The 18,741-nt window shown below is 45.7% G+C and overlaps 1 protein-coding gene across 1 annotated transcript; it reads right to left on the reverse strand.

Annotated features, from left to right (window-relative positions):
• Positions 1–3,599: 3,599 nt before the first annotated feature.
• Positions 3,600–15,269, reverse strand: LOC134877978 (membrane primary amine oxidase-like). The gene is given in 7 exon segments (XM_063903712.1): positions 3,600–5,076; positions 5,184–5,265; positions 5,476–5,521; positions 5,524–5,594; positions 6,280–6,770; positions 6,772–7,294; positions 14,950–15,269. Coding segments are annotated over 7 exon segments (1,818 nt in total). The 3' UTR covers positions 3,600–4,791.
• Between the last annotated feature and the right edge of the window lie 3,472 nt (positions 15,270–18,741).

The following is an 18,741-nucleotide window of genomic DNA, read 5'->3' on the forward strand; positions in this document are numbered from 1 at the left end:
AGGCCAAGCCTCACCGGAAATTGGTCCGACGTGCTGCCGAGGACGCGGACACAGCTCTCGCTTTGAGAGTACAGAGATTGGATGGCCCTGAGTAGAGACCCCCTCACCCCATACTCCCGCAGCACCTCCCACAGTATCTCCCTGGGAACCCGGTCATACGCCTTCTCCAAATCCACAAAGCACATGTAGACTGTACTCCCAGGCCCGCTCCAGGATCCTTGCGAGAGTGAAAAGCTGGTCCGTCGTTCCACGACCAGGACGAAAACCGCATTGTTCCTCTTCAATCTGAGGTTCGACAATCGGCCGGACCCTCTTTTCCAGCACCTTAGAGTAAACTTTCCCGGGGAGGCTGAGTAATGTGATGCCTCTGTAATTGGCACACACCCTCTGATCCCCCTTTTTAAAAAGAGGAACCGCCACCCCGGTCTGCCACTCCTTCGGTACTGTTTCCGACTTCCATCCAATGTTGATGAGACGTGTCAACCATGACAGTCCCTCAACACCCAGAGCCTTCAGCATTTCTGGGCGGATCTCATCCACCCCCGGGGTTTTGCCACTGTGGAGCTGTTTAACTACCTCAGTGACTTCCCCCCGTGAGATTGGAATTGATCCCCCTTCATACTCCAGCTCCGCCTCTAACATAGAGTGCGGGGTTGTCGGATTCATGAGTTCCTCAAAGTGTTCCTTCCACCGCCCTGACACACTATCAGTTGAGGTCAACAGCGTCCCATCCTTGCTTTACACAGCTTGGATGGTTCCCTGCTTCCCCCTCCTGAGGTGTCGGACGGTTTTCCAGAACAACTTTGGGGCCGACCGAAAGTCCTTCTCCATGGCTTCTCCTAACTTCTCCCACACCCGCTGCTTTGCCTCGGCCACGGCTGAGGCTGCTGCCCTTCGGGCCTGTCGATACCTTGCAACTGCGTCAGGAGTACCCAGGGATAACATATCCCGAAAGGCCTCCTTCTTCAGTCAGACGGCTTCCCTGACCACCGGTGTCCACCACGAGGTTCGAGGGTTACCGCCCCTTGAGGCACCTAAGACCTTGAGACTACAGCTCCCCGCCGCAGCTTCGGCAATAGAGGCTTTGAACACCGCCCACTCAGGTTCAATGTCCCCAGCCTCCACAGGGACGCCTGAAAAGCTCCGCCGGAGGTGTGAGTTGAAGACCTCCTGGACTTGGGACTCCTCCAGACGTTCCCAGTTCACCCGCACTACACGTTTGGGCTTACCAGGTCTGTCCAGAGGCTTCCCCCGCCACTCGACCCAACTCACCACCAGATGGTGATCAGTTGACAACTCCGCCCCTCTCTTCACCCGATTGTCCAAAACATGCGGCCTCAGGTCCGATGATACAATAACAAAATCGATCATGGACCTTCTGCCTAGGCTGCTCTGGTACCACGTACACTTATGAGCATCCTTATGTTCGAACATGGTGTTTGTTATGGCCAATCCATGACTAGCACAGAAGTTCAGTAGCAAACCACCACTCCGGTTCAGATCAGGGGGGCCGTTCCTCCCAATCACGCCCCTCCAAGTGTCTCCATCATTGCCCACGTGTGCGTTGAAGTCTCCCAGCAAGACTAAGGAGTCCCCTTCAGGAGCCCCATACAGGACTTCTTTCAGGGTCTCCAAGTAGGCCGAATACTCTGAACTGCTGTTTGGTGCATAAGCACACACAACAGTCAGAGTTTTCCACCCCATGACCCGCAGGCGTAGGGAGACGACCATCTCGTCCACTGGGTTAAACTCCAACAAAGCAGCACTCAACCGGGGGCTTGTGAGTATCCCCACACCCGCTCGGCGCCTCACACCTTGGGCAACTCCGGAGAAGAATAGAGTCCAACCCCTATCCAGAAGTAAGGTTCCAGAGCCGACGCTGTGCGTAGAGGTGAGCCCCACCAGATCCAACTGGTAACGCTCCACCTCCCGCACAAGCTCCGGCTCCTTCCCCCCCAGAGAGGTGACATTCCACGTCCCCAAAGCACAGCTTCTGTCGCCTGAGTCTGGTCCGTCGAGACCCTCTGCTTTCACTACCACCCTTCTGGCAGCGCACCCGACCCCATCGTTGTTTCCCGTAGGTGGTGGGCCAGCGGGACGGAGAAGCGGAGGTGTTGCCCACGTTGCTGTTGTGCCGGTCCGGGCTCCGTGGCAAGCCCGGCCACCAGACGCTCGCTGACGAGTCCTCCTTCTGGGCCTGGCTCCAGGAGGGGACCCCGGGCTTCCTCCGGCTATCCTCGCTTCCAAGTGTGTTATTCATGGAGTCTTTTTGAACCAATCTTAGTCTGGCCCCTTACCTGAGACCAATTTGCCATGGGAGACCCTACCAGGAACACAAGGTTCGAGACAACACAGCCCCCAGGTTCATCGGGGCACACAAACCTCTCCACCACGATAAGGTGCTGGTTCTCGGAAAGGGCAGAAATCTTGTTACCATAAAATCTTGGCGCACAGCCAAAATGAAGCCATTATATATGAATTTGTAGGGACAAAATAAAATGTTTCTTATTACGGTGGCTCTTAAATAGATTTATTATGAGTTTTGCAACTTTGCAAATAATGTTATAAATTATAATTAAAATGTTTTATAAACATCCAGTACCAGATTTATGTTTGATCCAGCCACATCTGTAAGTATAATTTACCGTGACTCTGTTGTGTTAGAGTTTTTTCTCATTTTTGGACTTGTTCCAAATCATGCAATATGAAAGGCATAATCATTAAACCGTGGGGTGGGCCTGCAGTTTCCTACTGAATGCACACCCTCTTCGTATTGTATTTTGTCATGCACATCTGCGTCACAAGCAACAAAGTGGACCCTTATTGACACGTGGGTGCAGAAAGTATAAATTGGCTAGGCTCTTTTCCATCTTGATCGGAACCTGTAGATATTAGAGTAACTAATACAAAATAACTAAAGTCAAAGAAACAACAGAAGTTTTATAATGTAACTTGAACCATCACTGCTATTCCAGGGAAGCATGGCTTAAAATAGCAGAAATGAGCTGTGATAAGGAAATCATACAAGGAAAACCACTAATCAAATTATAGCTGAGGACCGACATAGCTGTAGTGACACTTATCATTGTTTTGTGTGTGTGTGTGTGTGTGTGTGTGTGCGTGCGTGCGTGCGTTCGTGTGTGTGTGTGTGTGTGTGTGTGTGTGTGTGTGTGTGTGTGTGTGTGTGTGTGTGTGTGTGTGTGTGCCTGTGTACATGCATGGTCGCATACACTTTGCAAGCTGCTGAAAGCATTAAGCATGGAAACAAACAACAGTAACAGTGCCAAGGTGACACTTCCTTTGGTGGCCGTTTTCCTGGCAGATACAAAGGGCGGAGCGGGGGGGTGGGGGGGGGACAAACAGAGCACAACAAAGGCAACAAGAAGCAGATTAATCCTATCCTGAGCCTGCTTAATCTCATGTTTTACAAATAGAGAGTTATTGCTTATCAGAAGAAACTACATGGAAAGCGATATTATTTATATATTCAAACTGGCAAATGAAAGTGTTTTGAATGTTTTATTGGTTCGACATTATGGATTTACAGTAAAAAACAAATCTTTCTTGTATTTTCTTGTATAATGGAAACTGCGGTGCACAATAAATCAACACCCATTTCATGTTTTCTCATGATACAAGTAAATGGGTAAGGGACACTTTTTACACATAAACACGTCCTTGAAAGAATATGGCTGGAATGTTGGTTTTCAGTCTTTCTTAATCTGCATTACAACCATATATGTAATATGATTGGAACACCTCATGCTATAATTGTGCAAGTTAATATGCTTCTAATACAACCTCTTACTGCCTCTCTAACTACCTGCCATCAGGTGAGAAAGACCTGCCAGTCATGAAGTGACAGACTTAGTGACAGACTGCAGCACAGCCACCATTATTTTCCTTTCATGTTATCCTTCCTGAAAAGAGACTGATGGAAAGACACACACTGGTTGGCTGCGGTGACAGTCTGGCAACTTCCTTTCACTTCATTTCAACTTCATTTTGTGTAATGTTTCTCAATTGCAATTCTTACAGTCCAACTTCTGGACATTTCTCCAAGAAGTTACTTACATCAAGAGTATTTTTCACATAGGTTAAAGTTTTAGAGGGTTTTACCAGTGGACTCTCACAGAGTTCAATCTGTAAGTAGATAAAGATACAGACGGAACATGAATGTCTGGACTACATTTCAAGTGCTGAATCTGGAAATGACTTAGCAGTTTAGCAATCCTGGGTCCCATTGTGTTGAAGAAAATATTGTTTTGACTACGTTTTTGGTTAGCTGCCTAAAATAAGGGTCTGTGGTTGACACAATTTTAAGATATTTTTAAGTTTGGTAACACGACATAAAGTATGTCCGTAAATACTCTTGAATTCGGACGCTACTTGAAAACAGGAGAAGCTAACAATTTGCTAAATGAGACAACTAAACGTCATCGCGTCGAACGTTAGCTGCCTTTAGTTCAGCGGTTGTGACGTGAAATCATGCAACCGTTAAGAATGTAATTCACTTCTAGCCAAATGTTAGCCTTTGAATTCTAGTATTTACGCTTCAACTATTATAAAATGTGTGTAAATATGTGGAGATTATCCTGTTAAACACAGAAGCATCATAAATGAATGATTGCCACAGAGCAATAATCCATTGAAAAATGTATTGCATCCATAGAGCCACAAAAAACACCATCAACATTACTTCAATTTATATTGAAATATAATTACAAATATATTCATCTAAATTCTAATGTAATTTATGAGACCGGACCAAAACAAAGGAAGAATCACATGTTAATTCCTCCCTCTCATCTCTACTTTAAAGCCGTGGTAGGTGAAGGGTTCCAGGACGGGGCTGCAGGTCTCTTGAGCAAAGCAGGCCATCCTGTTGCTGTCACAGCTGTCCTCGCTGCCCGGGGCGAGGTACACCCCATCAGGAGAGTGGATGGACGGGTCCTTGTTAAAGTAGTTGTGGGGCTGCAGAAGGACCCCACCCCCGTTGCCCACGGTTACTGTGTTAGGGATGTCCTTGGTGTGAGGGATGTGAAGGAAGCCGGTGGTCACCCAGGCAACCAGGTCCTAAGGAAAATGAAGAAATGAGGAGGGATGAGCGAAGGACATTATGTGTTTGGTATTTTTTTATTTTAAGGAAGGTTTTTAAATGAGAAGCCTCCCCTAAAACTCGCCTGGTTTTCGATGTTTTAATTGTCTTCAATGTATTTGCTGAAGTCGACAGCTGGATTCCACATGTCATGCTGATTGTACAGACTGCCGCAGCAGAAATTAATTTTGATTTTGTGTAAATTAGGTCTATTGATCACCACATTCCCTAAAAATAGTCAAACTTGTGGTTTGGAATAAAGTTGCCTTAAAAGCTTCAACATGGATTTGGTTGATTATTTATACTAAACGCTTCATAAATAGTCCAACCGCGAGGACAGATGTTGATAGGAAGAAAAAACACAAGAGTTAAATACCTAGTCTGTTTGAAGCTGCTTTTCCACCACCTCAGGGATCATGGTATGCGTTCAGGCATCCAGGGCAGTGAGAGATTCACAAACTCCATGTCCTTGGTCTGGAATACACTCTTCACTCCTGGAGAAGAAATAAATGAAATTGACCACATCTTATTTTATTTACTTTTTCCAATCATATTTGTTTAGGAGAAGAAGATGAAGGAACCCTTAAAGTTCCCACAGAGGGGAAATGTACATTCTGCATTTTACCAATCCTATGTCAGGGTTGGGGAAACAGGACCCAAGTGCAGTAAATCAAGGGGAAGCAGGTAAGGGTCCAAACAAAAAGCGAGCTTTATTCAAAAGCTGTTGACGAAAACACGAAGCAAGGGGAACACAGGACAACAAAACCACTTAACTTCAGACATGAAGGGCGACAGGAACAGGCAGGTAACATGGACGGAATCAAGGAAGAAATGACGACGACCGAACAACAGACAAAAAGGAAACAGGGACTAAATACACATGGGTAATCACAAGACAAGAGACAGCTGGAAGGGGGAGGAGAAACACAGGGGCAACAGGTGAACACAATGACACAATCAGGCACAGGAGGGAAACGCAGACAGGAAGTGAAGCTTAACATGAAACAAGAGGGGAAAACATTTCAAACATGAAATCAAGGACATGACAGACACGAAACAAGGATCAGGACATCCTAGTGTTAGGAGCCACTGCCATATGTACTTCTCTACCACTGCACTATAGTATTTTAAACTGCATTTTGGCATGCTCATGGTCGTCAAAAGGCCAATTGCACTCATCTAAAACATCAACGTCTACTTTGAAGTTGAGAAAATGGGTGTGGATATTTCCTGTGACATTTTCGGCCACTTGGTGCCCAAATGCAAAGTTGTCCTTCAATGCGAATGAAGAGGCGATGTAACCGGTGGCGTGCACCTTGGCCTCCACTGAGCCGCTCTGGTAGAAGATGAATTCCCACATGTAGTCATAGTTTCCGATCACTGTGATGGTCCTGAACACTAACGCGCTGTTTGCAAGTCCTCCATAACCGTTGAAGCTAATCTCAGAGAAGTGCCTCCGCAGAGGACGGCCCATGTCATGCTCAAAGACACAGATTGAATTTCGGAGTGTTCGTGGTAAACCAGTGTCCAGGAAGTGGAATGTGTCTATGAAGGCGGCTGAATAAGGGCAGTCGACCCCCCTGACCAACTCATAAGCACACCGACCAATGCCCAAGCTGCCGTCAAGGAATTTGGTGAGCATGAGATTTGGGGTGACGGACCCATAAACTGAAAATGGCCTCTTGAATGGTTAGCTCAAAGATGATCCTCTCTCTTCTAAGACGAACGTCAAAAACTCTCATGCCTCTAAGCGGGCTCAGACCAAAGGCAAAGCTCCAGTCAAGGTATGCAATGTGGTTGTTCTTAATACTGAATCTCTCACCTTGGACGTAAAACTGCTGGGGCCCGTTGCCTGTGGGTTTGTTCTTGGATTTGAGTGCGGCGTAATTCGGCACTGGTTTGTAGATGATTTTCTGCACGGTTCCTGCCTCGTATTGCTGCTTCAGATCCAATATGCTGTCAAAGTACTGACCATTATAAAGCACCTTAAGCACAAGCCAGGACTGATAATCAGTGCTTTGGTGGTTGCACAAGATCTCAAGACCCACAGGGTTGATGCAAAAGCCCTCTTCATTTCGACAAAGGGCAAACCAGGTCTGTCTCTCACCGGACTTTACTCCACTGGGCATGTTTTCGTAGTAAGCATAGTTTGCTGATAGGTCTATACCAAAACTGTCTAACAGCAGAGTACTGATCAGCAAGTGCATGTTTCAGAAACATTGTTATAGAAATGCGTTTGTACATCAATAGCTAAAGTTCCTGTCTTGTCTTATTATCAGCGGCCAGTGAGCCTGGGTTTCCTTTCCACACACTCAAAGGAAAGTGTCCCTGAATGACTTTAAAACACAGTGCAATATAACATTTTTGTAATTTATTGACATTACATTTAAAACAAGAGACAAGTTGATGTTGTTGATGTTGTTGTTGTTGTTGTTGTTGTTGTTGTTGTTGTTGTTGTTGTTGTTGTTGTTGTTGTCAGGCCTGAGGCTGAAGCTGGTGCTGATCCATTTATTCACTTGTCAAGGCAAGTGCAGCACACCAGTCTCTTCCAGAAAGCAGGCTGCCTGGCGTTCTGTTTCTCATTCTGGGAAAATAATTTTAAAAAACAGAATCAGTAGAGAAAGACATTTTCTAGAGTTCAACAAAATGCTAACAACCAGGAGATGTCTTTAAGTCATAAACCACTGAACTTAGGAAAAAGTGTTATTACTTTTAAAATTCATGAAGGCTCTGGACCAATAAGCCAGATTTATAACTGCAAGATTTCTGATACTTTGATATCAGAGAGAGAATCAAGAAAATGAAACAAAGTAAGCAGAAGAGAGGTTCAACAGTGATAACACCTCTCTGCTGGTCTGAACTAATATCTTAAATCCTATCTAATCCAGTCATGTCCGCTCTATTCCTGTGTACTGTTTAACTTGTCTGACTAATCGGAATGTAAGGGACTACCTACCTTTGAGAAGATACTGCGGGAGAAGCGGGAGAAGCGATTGCTCCTCTTTGCCTTGTTCTCTTCAACATCGACTGTGTTTCTACTGAGATGCTCAGACTCAGGCTGGACAACAGAGATCTGGCTGAAGGTTTCATCATCCTCATCATCAGAGTCGGTAAACCGATCAACCGATGTAATAGAGCTGGTAGAAGACAGAGATGACTGACTTCTGCTAGCTCCTGGTGTCTGGTCCTCATCCTCTATGTCCGCTAACACTAGCGGAATGGACCTACTAGCAGCACTGCAGGATGTGGTGGAGGGTGTTTCTAGAGTAGGCTCAAGTTGCTTGGGAAGCTCAGCAAGCTCGAGTATCTTGGTGGACCTGCTGACTCCCAGTGTCTTGGTCGGCTCAGGGACCTCCAGTGTCTGGGTAGGCTCAGGGACCTCCATTGCCTTATTAGGCTCAGGGACTTCGAGTGCCTTATTAGGCTCAGGGACTTCCAGAATCTTGGTGGGCTCAGTGACCTCACGTTTCTTAATAGGCTCACTGACAGGCTGCCTGGTATTCTCTTTTTCATTCTAGGAAAGTAATATAAGAACAGAATCAGTAGAGAAAGATAAATCCTTTTCTAGCTTTCAACAAAATACTAACAATCAGGAGATGTCTTTGAGTCAAAAACAACTGAACTTGTTGTTTGGAAATCACTTTTAAAACTCATGAACGATTCGCTCTATTCCTGTGTACTGTTTAACTTGTATGACTAATCAGAATGTAAGTGACTACCTACCTTTGGGAAGATACTGCGGAAGAAGCGGGAGAAGCAATTGCTGCTCCTCTTTGCCTTGTTCTCCTCAACATCGACTGTGTTTTTGCTGAGAAGCTCAGAGTCAGGCTGACACTTGATGATAGAGATCTGGCTGAGGGTTTCATCATCCTCATCATCAGAGTCGTTAAACTGATGAACCGATGTTATAGAGCTGGTAGAAGACAGTGATGACTCACTTCTGCTAGCTTCTGGTGTCTGGTCCTCATCCTCTAAGTCCACTAACACTAGCGGAATGGACCTACATGCAGCACTGCAGGATGTGGTGGAGGGTGTTTCTTGAGAACAGAGAGAGCCCTGTTTGTGCTGTCCACTGCTTCTAGATGTCAAGTCAGCACTAACAAATCTGATGGGCTCATCTAAATGTTCCAGTGGCTGAGTCTTTCTCCAGCGCCATATACTGAAACTTCTCCTCCACGGAGACCTTTGTTTCTTTCGTTTACCAGTATGTAGCTTCATGACCATTGTCTGGGTAGGCTCAGGGACCTCCAGGATCTTGGTTGGCTCAGTGGCCACCAGTGTAGGCTCAGGAACTTCCAGTGCCTTAGTAGGCTCAGTGACTTCCAGTGCCTTAGTAGGCTCAGTGACCTCCACTGTCTGGGTAGGCACAGGGACCCCCAATGTCATGGCAGGCTCAGTGACCTCAAATGCTTTCGTATGCTCAGGAACTTCCAGTGCTTTAGGCCCAGGGACCTCCAGTGTGTTTGGAGCCTCAGTGACCTCCAGTGTCTGGGGAGGCTCAGCGAAATCAAGTGACTTAGTAGAGTCAGTGACCTCCAGGATCTTGGTTGGCTCAGTGACCTCCAGTGTCTTAATAGGCTCTGGGGCTTCCAGTGCCTTAGAAGGCTCAGGAACTTTGAGTGCCTTAGTAGGCACAGGGACCCCCAGTGTCATGGCAGGCTCAGTGAACTCCAGTGCCTTAGTAGGCTCAGGATCTTCCTGTGCCTTAGGCTCAGGGACTTCCAGTCTGTTTGGAGCCTCAGTGACCTCCAATGTCTTTGTTGGCTCAGTGACCTCCAGTGTCTTAGTAGACTCAGTGACCTCCTGGATCTTGGTTGGCTCATTGACCACCAGGATCTTAGTAGGCTCATTGACCACCAGTGTCTTAGTGGGCTCAGTTACTTCCAGTGCCTTAGGCTCAGGGACCTCCATTGTTTTTGGAGCCTCAGTGACCTCCAGTGTCTGGGGAGGCTCAGGGTTCTCCAGTGTCTGGATAGCCACAGGGACCCCCTGTCTCATGGCATGCTCAGTGACCTCAAGTGCCTTAGTAGGCTCAGGATCTTCCAGTGCCTTTGTAGGCTCAGGATTTTCCAGTGCCTTAGGAGGCTTATGGACTTCCACTGTCTGGGTAAACTCAGGAACCTCAAATGTCTTAGTAGACACAGTGACCTCCAGGATCTTGTTTGGCTGAGTGACCTCCAGTGTGTTAATAGGCTCAGGGATGTCCAGTGTCTGGGTAGGCCCAGGGACCTCCAATGTCTTTGGATACTCAGGGACCTCCATTGTGTTGCGAGGCTCAGGGAACTCCAGTATCTTGACAGGCCCAGGGACCTCCAATGAATTGGCAGGCACAGGGAACTCCAGTTTGTTGGGAGGCTCAGGGACCTCCAGGGTCTTGGGAGGATCCGTGTACTGCAGAGGCTTGTCAGTTTCTTCAAAATCATCCACTTCTGTCTCCAGATCCTCTGGAAATAAGTAGCTGTGGCAGACCTCAGAAATCACCTTGTGAAGATACTGATTGTCATGGACCTTAACTTGGATGGGAGACTCAGCAAGTTCCAGTGTCTTGGGAGAGTCTGTGACCTCCAGTTTGTTGGCAGGCTTCACAATCTCCAATGTCTTGGGACACTCAGTGACTTCCAGTATCTTGCTATTGTTAGGCTCAGGAACCTCAACTTGTTTGGGAGGCTCAAGGACCTCCAGTGTTTTGGCAGCATCAGTGTACTGCAGAGGCTTTTCAGTCTCCTCATAATCATCCGCCTCTGTTTCTAAATGTTTTGGAAACAAGTAGCTGTGGCATACTTCAGAAATCACCTTGTGGAGATACTGATTCTCAGCGGCCTTAACCTGCTTGGGAGACTCAGGGACATCCGGTGTCTGGGTAGGCTCAGGCACCTCCGTTGTCTTTGTCGGCTCAGGAACTTCCAGTGCCTTAGTAGGCTCAGGAAACTCCACTGTCTTTGGAGACTCAGGGACTTCCAGTGAATTGGCAGGCTCAGGGACCTCCAGTTTGTTGGGAGACTCAGGGACCTCCAGGGTGTTGGGAGGCTCACTGACCTCCAGTGTCTCAGGAGGCTCAGGAACTTTAAATTCCTTGGTAGGCTCAGGGACCTCCAGTGTCTTGGCTGGATCAGTGTACTGCAGAGGCTTGACAGTTTCCTCAAAATCATCCGCGTCTGTCTCCAGATCTTCTGGAAATAAGTAGCTGTGGCAGACCTCCGAAATCACCTTGTTCAGGTCCTGATCAACTGGTGGGATCATATCTGAGATTTCTGAATCACTGTCGTAACACCAAGTGTCTCCCATGCTCTCTTCACTCATGGTTGAGTGGGACCATGGGCTGATGACCTCTTTATCTTTCATACGATCATCACAATTCATCAGATCATCAAGATATGCAAGAGTCTGGTCAAGGATTTCAGATTCAGGAATGTGATCTGATGGGTCTGAGAACACAGGAGAGATGGAGAGTTCTTCCATGTTCTCCTCTTCTCTGCCCATGTTGTCTGAATGAGGAATCTGTGGAGATGTAAAACAGTGTTCCTTCTTGTTTTCATTTACTTATAAGCACATGTGATTTTTGGACACACAAAAACCTTTCACATCTACTCGTGGCTGCATGAATTTCATTTGTTCCTGCTTGTATGTAGACTAAGTGCATGATGTTTACTTGCTTTCAAATCTGCTATATAACTTAATTATGCAGCAAGATGTTAAGATGACTTTGTGATAACAATGTATTAAACAGGGTTACTGCTGTAGCTTCACCCTTTTATATTAAACATGCCTTAGGCTACATCAACACATATTTGCTGTTACATTGTTTGTTCAGATATCATGGCCTTAATCTCAGCCTAAAACTCACTAAATGCTCTTTCCCTCACTAATCATGTTTTCATCACTCTTTATAGTCTTCTAACCGTGCCAAGTAATCTCTAAACCAGTTGAAGCCTCTTTAAAGTGCCTTTACTTACCTGCCTGTTTTCAGGCATTTTCAGTTTGGTTGACTTAGTCTTTCTGTTCTCTTATTCTGAGCTTTCTGTCTCTCAGTGAGAAGGTTCTTATACAGTGTGTGTAGTTTTGTGCCGATAATCTCTGTGGAGTGTGCTCTGTGGAGAGTGTGTCTGAACTGAACCGGTCTGCAGTGTGACTGTGATAGACCTGAGATAGAACTCTCTCTGTTGTAGGACTTCTAGAACCACAGAATGGGTTCATGAAATTCCAATCCATGGTTACCAATAGCAACACCTCTCACAAATGCAAACAAAAAATACAAGACATATTTAGAACAATAACAAAGTGTTAACATTTACATTGCACAGGTTCCCTTCACATCTCCTGGGATACTGCAAAGCTTAATAGCACAAGATGCAAAATAAATAACCTATTCTAATTTACCCATGATAATCTGCTATGTTATTCACTTTTTATAAAGCTGTTCATTGTTTCTCCTAATGGAGTATCTCCTGTTCCTTTTTAAATTCTGCATTTAGAAACAATAAGTCAAACTACTTATTAAAACAAAGCATCATAAAGAGGTTCTCCTGACGTCTTTCACCAAATAAACTCAGATTTTCTGCAAGTTTAGAAGTTCCTTCAGACCTTCAGAAACTTGAAGTTAGACATTAAAGACAGCAATAGTCTGACACACACACACACACACACACACACACACACACACACACACACACACACACACACACACACACACACACACACACAGCTCATTGAGTCTGGTTCTCTCCCTCTATGATCAAAAGATAGAAACAGAGAGTTCAGCAGTATTTATTTATAAGGAAGCAGAGTTTGTGTTCACTTTGGAAAGGTTATGCATTTATTTACCAAAAAACAAAGCAACGGTGGATTTCCCTGTACGTAAAATAACAGAAACATTGACCTTCATGTGCATCACATTTTATTACTGCAGTTTAATGCACCGTTAGCATTTACATCAGTCACATCTGGGTCAGTGATGTCTACAGGACTGAGGCTCCTGCTCATTATTTAGAGGGTGTTTCACAGTTAATTCTAGTAGAGTAGAAGTACTAAGTAACATAAAATGCAAAATACTCAAGTAAAATACAAGTATCTCAAAATTGTACTTAAGTGTGTACTAAATGTACTTTTACTCAAGCACTTTCCACCTGAGAAAGTTAAAGAAGCTCATGACTTGTTTCTGTGTGTCTCCTGTGCAGGGGTCAGGATGTTGCCACTGTGCTGCACCCAGTTCACCGCCTCATTTATCATGAGGAGGAGGAGGAGGAGGAGGAGGAGGAGCAGCCAAACCAACAGGAAGTTCAACTGAGAAATATCATATATACCGGATAGGAGAGTACTGTCAGTGAAAGATGGTACAAGGAAGGAAAAGCTGAATACTAAATACAGTATCATGTAGTTAAAATATTCAAGATTAAAGGTTTTATTGGTGAAGACACTTCACAGAGTTTAGGAAGGAGCTGGTTTCACTGAGCAGAGAACAGATCCTCCACGCTGTGGCTCTGCACACTCTTCAGGTACGCTGCTGTGGATACAAACAGAGGTGGAAGAAATATTCAGATGCTTTACTTGAGTAAAAGTATCAATACATTATCGTCAAAATACTTCATAACAAGTAAAAGTCCTGCATTCAAAATCTTACTTCAGTAAAAGTACAAGCTGTGTTTTCTAAAAGAATAAAAAGTCAAAGAAATCAGTGTGCAGAGAAATGGCCTTTATGTGTGTCTGAAATTATTATTATATATGTGACATTACTAGATAGTATTGTTGCATCGGGTATAAGTTGACTGTTGTAGACAAAGTTCTGATGGACTTTTTGTAAACAGTTTAAGTAATTTGAGTGTTTTATGACTTAGAAAGTTAGTCCACTAGTTTCAATTATAGCAGGCATTTTGTTCAAATTGTACTTGAGTGCCGTACTTCTACCTCTGGATACAACCCTTCAGAACTGCTTTTGATTGAAAAAAATAACCTGTGTTTTGTTTGGGTTCTTGGCCCCCTTGGGTTGTAAAGCTGCATTTCTTTGGTCAGTTGTGCCAGTTTTCCAGTTTGGTATAGTGTTCTGACATTCCAGCATCCAATTCTCGTTCTTGACTTCAACTTCAGCAGACATTTCCCCCCCTGGGGTCTCTGATGAGTTTTCCTCAGACGGTTCATACATCCCACTTGTGGGTCGTCAGTTAAGTGTCGGTCAGTCAGAAGTAGAGTTTCCATAGTTTCAGTTTCTGTAACCAGTTTATTTTTCCAGGGACGGGTAGTTAGCCCATCGCCCAACCCCCAACCTGGAGGACCAGTGGGATCACTCTTTTTCTTGTCTCTACCCTTCGATCTGTTCGGCTTGGGTGACCCTGCCAGGAGGGTCACCCATTCCGGCATAGCTCTAGGGCAGTGATTTTCAACCACTGTGCCGCGGCTCACTAGTGTGAGATCGTCAGGTGTGCCGTGAAAAAAAAAAGCTCCAGTCAAGGTATACGATGTGGTTGTTCTTAATACTGAATCTCTCACCTTGGACGTAAAACTGCTGGGGCCCGATGCCTGTGGGTTTGTTCTTGGATTTGAGTGTGGCGTATGTCGGCACTGGTTTGTAGATGATTTTCTGCACAGTTCCTGCCTCTTATTGCTGCTTCAGATCCAATATGCTGTCAAAGTACTGACCATTATAAAGCACCTTAAGCACAAGCCAGGACTGATAATCAGTGCTTTGGTGGTTGCACAAGATCTCAAAGCCCACAGGGTTGATGTAAAAGCCCTTTCATTTCGACAAAGGGCAAACCAGGTCTGTCTCTCACCGGACTTTACTCCACTGGGCATGTTTTCGTAGTAAGCATAGTTTGCTGATAGGTCTATACCAAAACTGTCTAACAGCAGAGTACTGATCAGTAAGTGCATGTTTCAGAAACATTGTTATAGAAATGCATTCACCCATATTTCCCGGGCGTGCAGTCAAGGGGATCTCCCTTCCATATCTTTCCAAGGTGACATCGCGGTTGTAGGTTGGGTTGGGGAGAGGTCCCACTACATATTCACTTATGTTGTTGTTCTTGCCATGAAAAACCACAGCGGTTGCCTCTCTTGCTGGTTTTGGGCCGTTGGTATCCGGATGGTGTAAAACATCCAGCTTTTTTGGCAAGGAGAGATCGATCATGTAGAGGTAGTCAACTGAAGGACGCGACATTGGGTCAGCTGAGATGCTCATCCCACTGCTGCACCAAAGTAGTACTGTCCCCAGAAGTAACATTCACATAGGTGTGTTTTACCAGGGGGAATACAGTTTGAGAAGAATGCAATGTTGGCTAACCAATGCTGCTTCAAGCTGCACTTATTATTCAAAGTGATTCACTCATTAATTGAACTCATAAAATACACGTGCATGGCTGAGCTCTTTACTAACTGTTACTGCTGTCTGTCAGATACTTCCCATTGGTAACGACGGCATGAAGCACACATGGTGTTGTGAATTAGTATGGTTTGTACATAAATAGCTAAAGTTCCTGTCTTGTCTTATTATCAGCGGCCAGTGAGCCTGGGTTTCCTTTCCACACACTCAAAGGAAAGTGTCCCTGAATGACTTTAAAACACAGTGCAATATAACATTTTTGTAATTTATTGACATTACATTTAAAACAAGAGACAAGTTGATGTGGTTGATGTTGTTGTTGTTGTTGTTGTTGTTGTTGTTGTTGTCAGGCCTGAGGCTGAAGCTGGTCCTGATCCATTTCTTCACTTGTCAAGGCAAGTGCAGCACACCAGTCTCTTCCAGAAAGCAGGCTGCCTGGCGTTCTGTTTCTCATTCTGGGAAAATAATTTTAAAAAACAGAATCAGTAGAGAAAGACATTTTCTAGAGTTCAACAAAATGCTAACAACCAGGAGATGTCTTTAAGTCATAAACCACTGAACTTAGGAAAAAGTGTTATTACTTTTAAAATTCATGAAGGCTCTGGACCAATAAGCCAGATTTATAACTGCAAGATTTCTGATACTTTGATATCAGAGAGAGAATCAAGAAAATGAAACAAAGTAAGCAGAAGAGAGGTTCAACAGTGATAACACCTCTCTGCTGGTCTGAACTAATATCTTAAATCCTATCTAATCCAGTCATGTCCGCTCTATTCCTGTGTACTGTTTAACTTGTCTGACTAATCGGAATGTAAGGGACTACCTACCTTTGAGAAGATACTGCGGGAGAAGCGGGAGAAGCGATTGCTCCTCTTTGCCTTGTTCTCTTCAACATCGACTGTGTTTCTACTGAGACGCTCAGACTCAGGCTGACACTGGACAACAGAGATCTGGCTGAAGGTTTCATCATCCTCATCATCAGAGTCGGTAAACCGATGAACCGATGTAATAGAGCTGGTAGAAGACAGAGATGACTGACTTCTGCTAGCTTCTGGTGTCTGGTCCTCATCCTCTATGTCCGCTAACACTGGCGGAATGGACCTACTAGCAGCACTGCAGGATGTGGTGGAGGGTGTTTCTAGAGTAGGCTCAAGTTGCTTGGGAAGCTCAGCAAGCTCGAGTATCTTGGTGGACCTGCTGACTCCCAGTGTCTTGGTCGGCTCAGGGACCTCCAGTGTCTGGGTAGGCTCAGGGACCTCCATTGCCTTATTAGGCTCAGGGACTTCGAGTGCCTTATTAGGCTCAGGGACTTCGAGTGCCTTATTAGGCTCAGGGACTTCCAGAATCTTGGTGGGCTCAGTGACCTCACGTTTCTTAATAGGCTCACTGACAGGCTGCCTGGTATTCTCTTTTTCATTCTAGGAAAGTAGTATAAGAACAGAATCAGTAGAGAAAGATAAATCCTTTTCTAGCTTTCAACAAAATACTAACAATCAGGAGATGTCTTTGAGTCAAAAACAACTGAACTTGTTGTTTGGAAATCACTTTTAAAACTCATGAACGATCCGCTCTATTCCTGTGTACTGTTTAACTTGTATGACTAATCAGAATGTAAGTGACTACCTACCTTTGGGAAGATACTGCGGAAGAAGCGGGAGAAGCAATTGCTGCTCCTCTTTGCCTTGTTCTCCTCAACATCGACTGTGTTTTTGCTGAGAAGCTCAGAGTCAGGCTGACACTTGATGATAGAGATCTGGCTGAGGGTTTCATCATCCTCATCATCAGAGTCGTTAAACTGATGAACCGATGTTATAGAGCTGGTAGAAGACAGTGATGACTCACTTCTGCTAGCTTCTGGTGTCTGGTCCTCATCCTCTATGTCCACTAACACTAGCGGAATGGACCTACATGCAGCACTGCAGGATGTGGTGGAGGGTGTTTCTTGAGAACAGAGAGAGCCCTGTTTGTGCTGTCCACTGCGTTTAGATGTCAAGTCAGCAATAACAAATCTGATGGGCTCATCTAAATGTTCCAGTGGCTGAGTCTTTCTCCAGCGCCATATACTGAAACTTCTCCTCCACGGAGACCTTTGTTTCTTTCGTTTACCAGTATGTAGCTTCATGACCATTGTCTGGGTAGGCTCAGGGACCTCCAGGATCTTGGTTGGCTCAGTGGCCACCAGTGTAGGCTCAGGAACTTCCAGTGCCTTAGTAGGCTCAGTGACTTCCAGTGCCTTAGTAGGCTCAGTGACCTCCACTGTCTGGGTAGGCACAGGGACCCCCAATGTCATGGCAGGCTCAGTGACCTCAAATGCTTTCGTATGCTCAGGAACTTCCAGTGCTTTAGGCCCAGGGACCTCCAGTGTGTTTGGAGCCTCAGTGACCTCCAGTGTCTGGGGAGGCTCAGCGAAATCAAGTGACTTAGTAGAGTCAGTGACCTCCAGGATCTTGGTTGGCTCAGTGACCTCCAGTGTCTTAATAGGCTCTGGGACTTCCAGTGCCTTAGAAGGCTCAGGAACTTTGAGTGCCTTAGTAGGCACAGGGACCCCCAGTGTCATGGCAGGCTCAGTGAACTCCAGTGCCTTAGTAGGCTCAGGATCTTCCTGTGCCTTAGGCTCAGGGACTTCCAGTCTGTTTGGAGCCTCAGTGACCTCCAATGTCTTTGTTGGCTCAGTGACCTCCAGTGTCTTAGTAGACTCAGTGACCTCCTGGATCTTGGTTGGCTCATTGACCACCAGTGTCTTAGTGGGCTCAGTTACTTCCAGTGCCTTAGGCTCAGGGACCTCCATTGTTTTTGGAGCCTCAGTGACCTCCAGTGTCTGGGGAGGCTCAGGGTCTCCAGTGTCTGGATAGCCACAGGGACCCCCTGTCTCATGGCATGCTCAGTGACCTCAAGTGCCTTAGTAGGCTCAGGATCTTCCAGTGCCTTTGTAGGCTCAGGATTTTCCAGTGCCTTAGGAGGCTTATGGACTTCCAGTGTCTGGGTAAACTCAGGAACCTCAAATGTCTTAGTAGACTCAGTGACCTCCAGGATCTTGTTTGGCTGAGTGACCTCCAGTGTGTTAATAGGCTCAGGGACGTCCAGTGTCTGGGTAGGCCCAGGGACCTCCAATGTCTTTGGATACTCAGGGACCTCCATTGTGTTGCGAGGCTCAGGGAACTCCAGTATCTTGACAGGCCCAGGGACCTCCAATGAATTGGCAGGCACAGGGAACTCCAGTTTGTTGGGAGGCTCAGGGACCTCCAGGGTCTTGGGAGGATCCGTGTACTGCAGAGGCTTGTCAGTTTCCTCAAAATCATCCACTTCTGTCTCCAGATCCTCTGGAAATAAG

This window comes from Eleginops maclovinus, chromosome 16 (assembly GCF_036324505.1).
Source record: "Eleginops maclovinus isolate JMC-PN-2008 ecotype Puerto Natales chromosome 16, JC_Emac_rtc_rv5, whole genome shotgun sequence".
Lineage (NCBI taxonomy): Eukaryota > Metazoa > Chordata > Actinopteri > Perciformes > Eleginopidae > Eleginops > Eleginops maclovinus.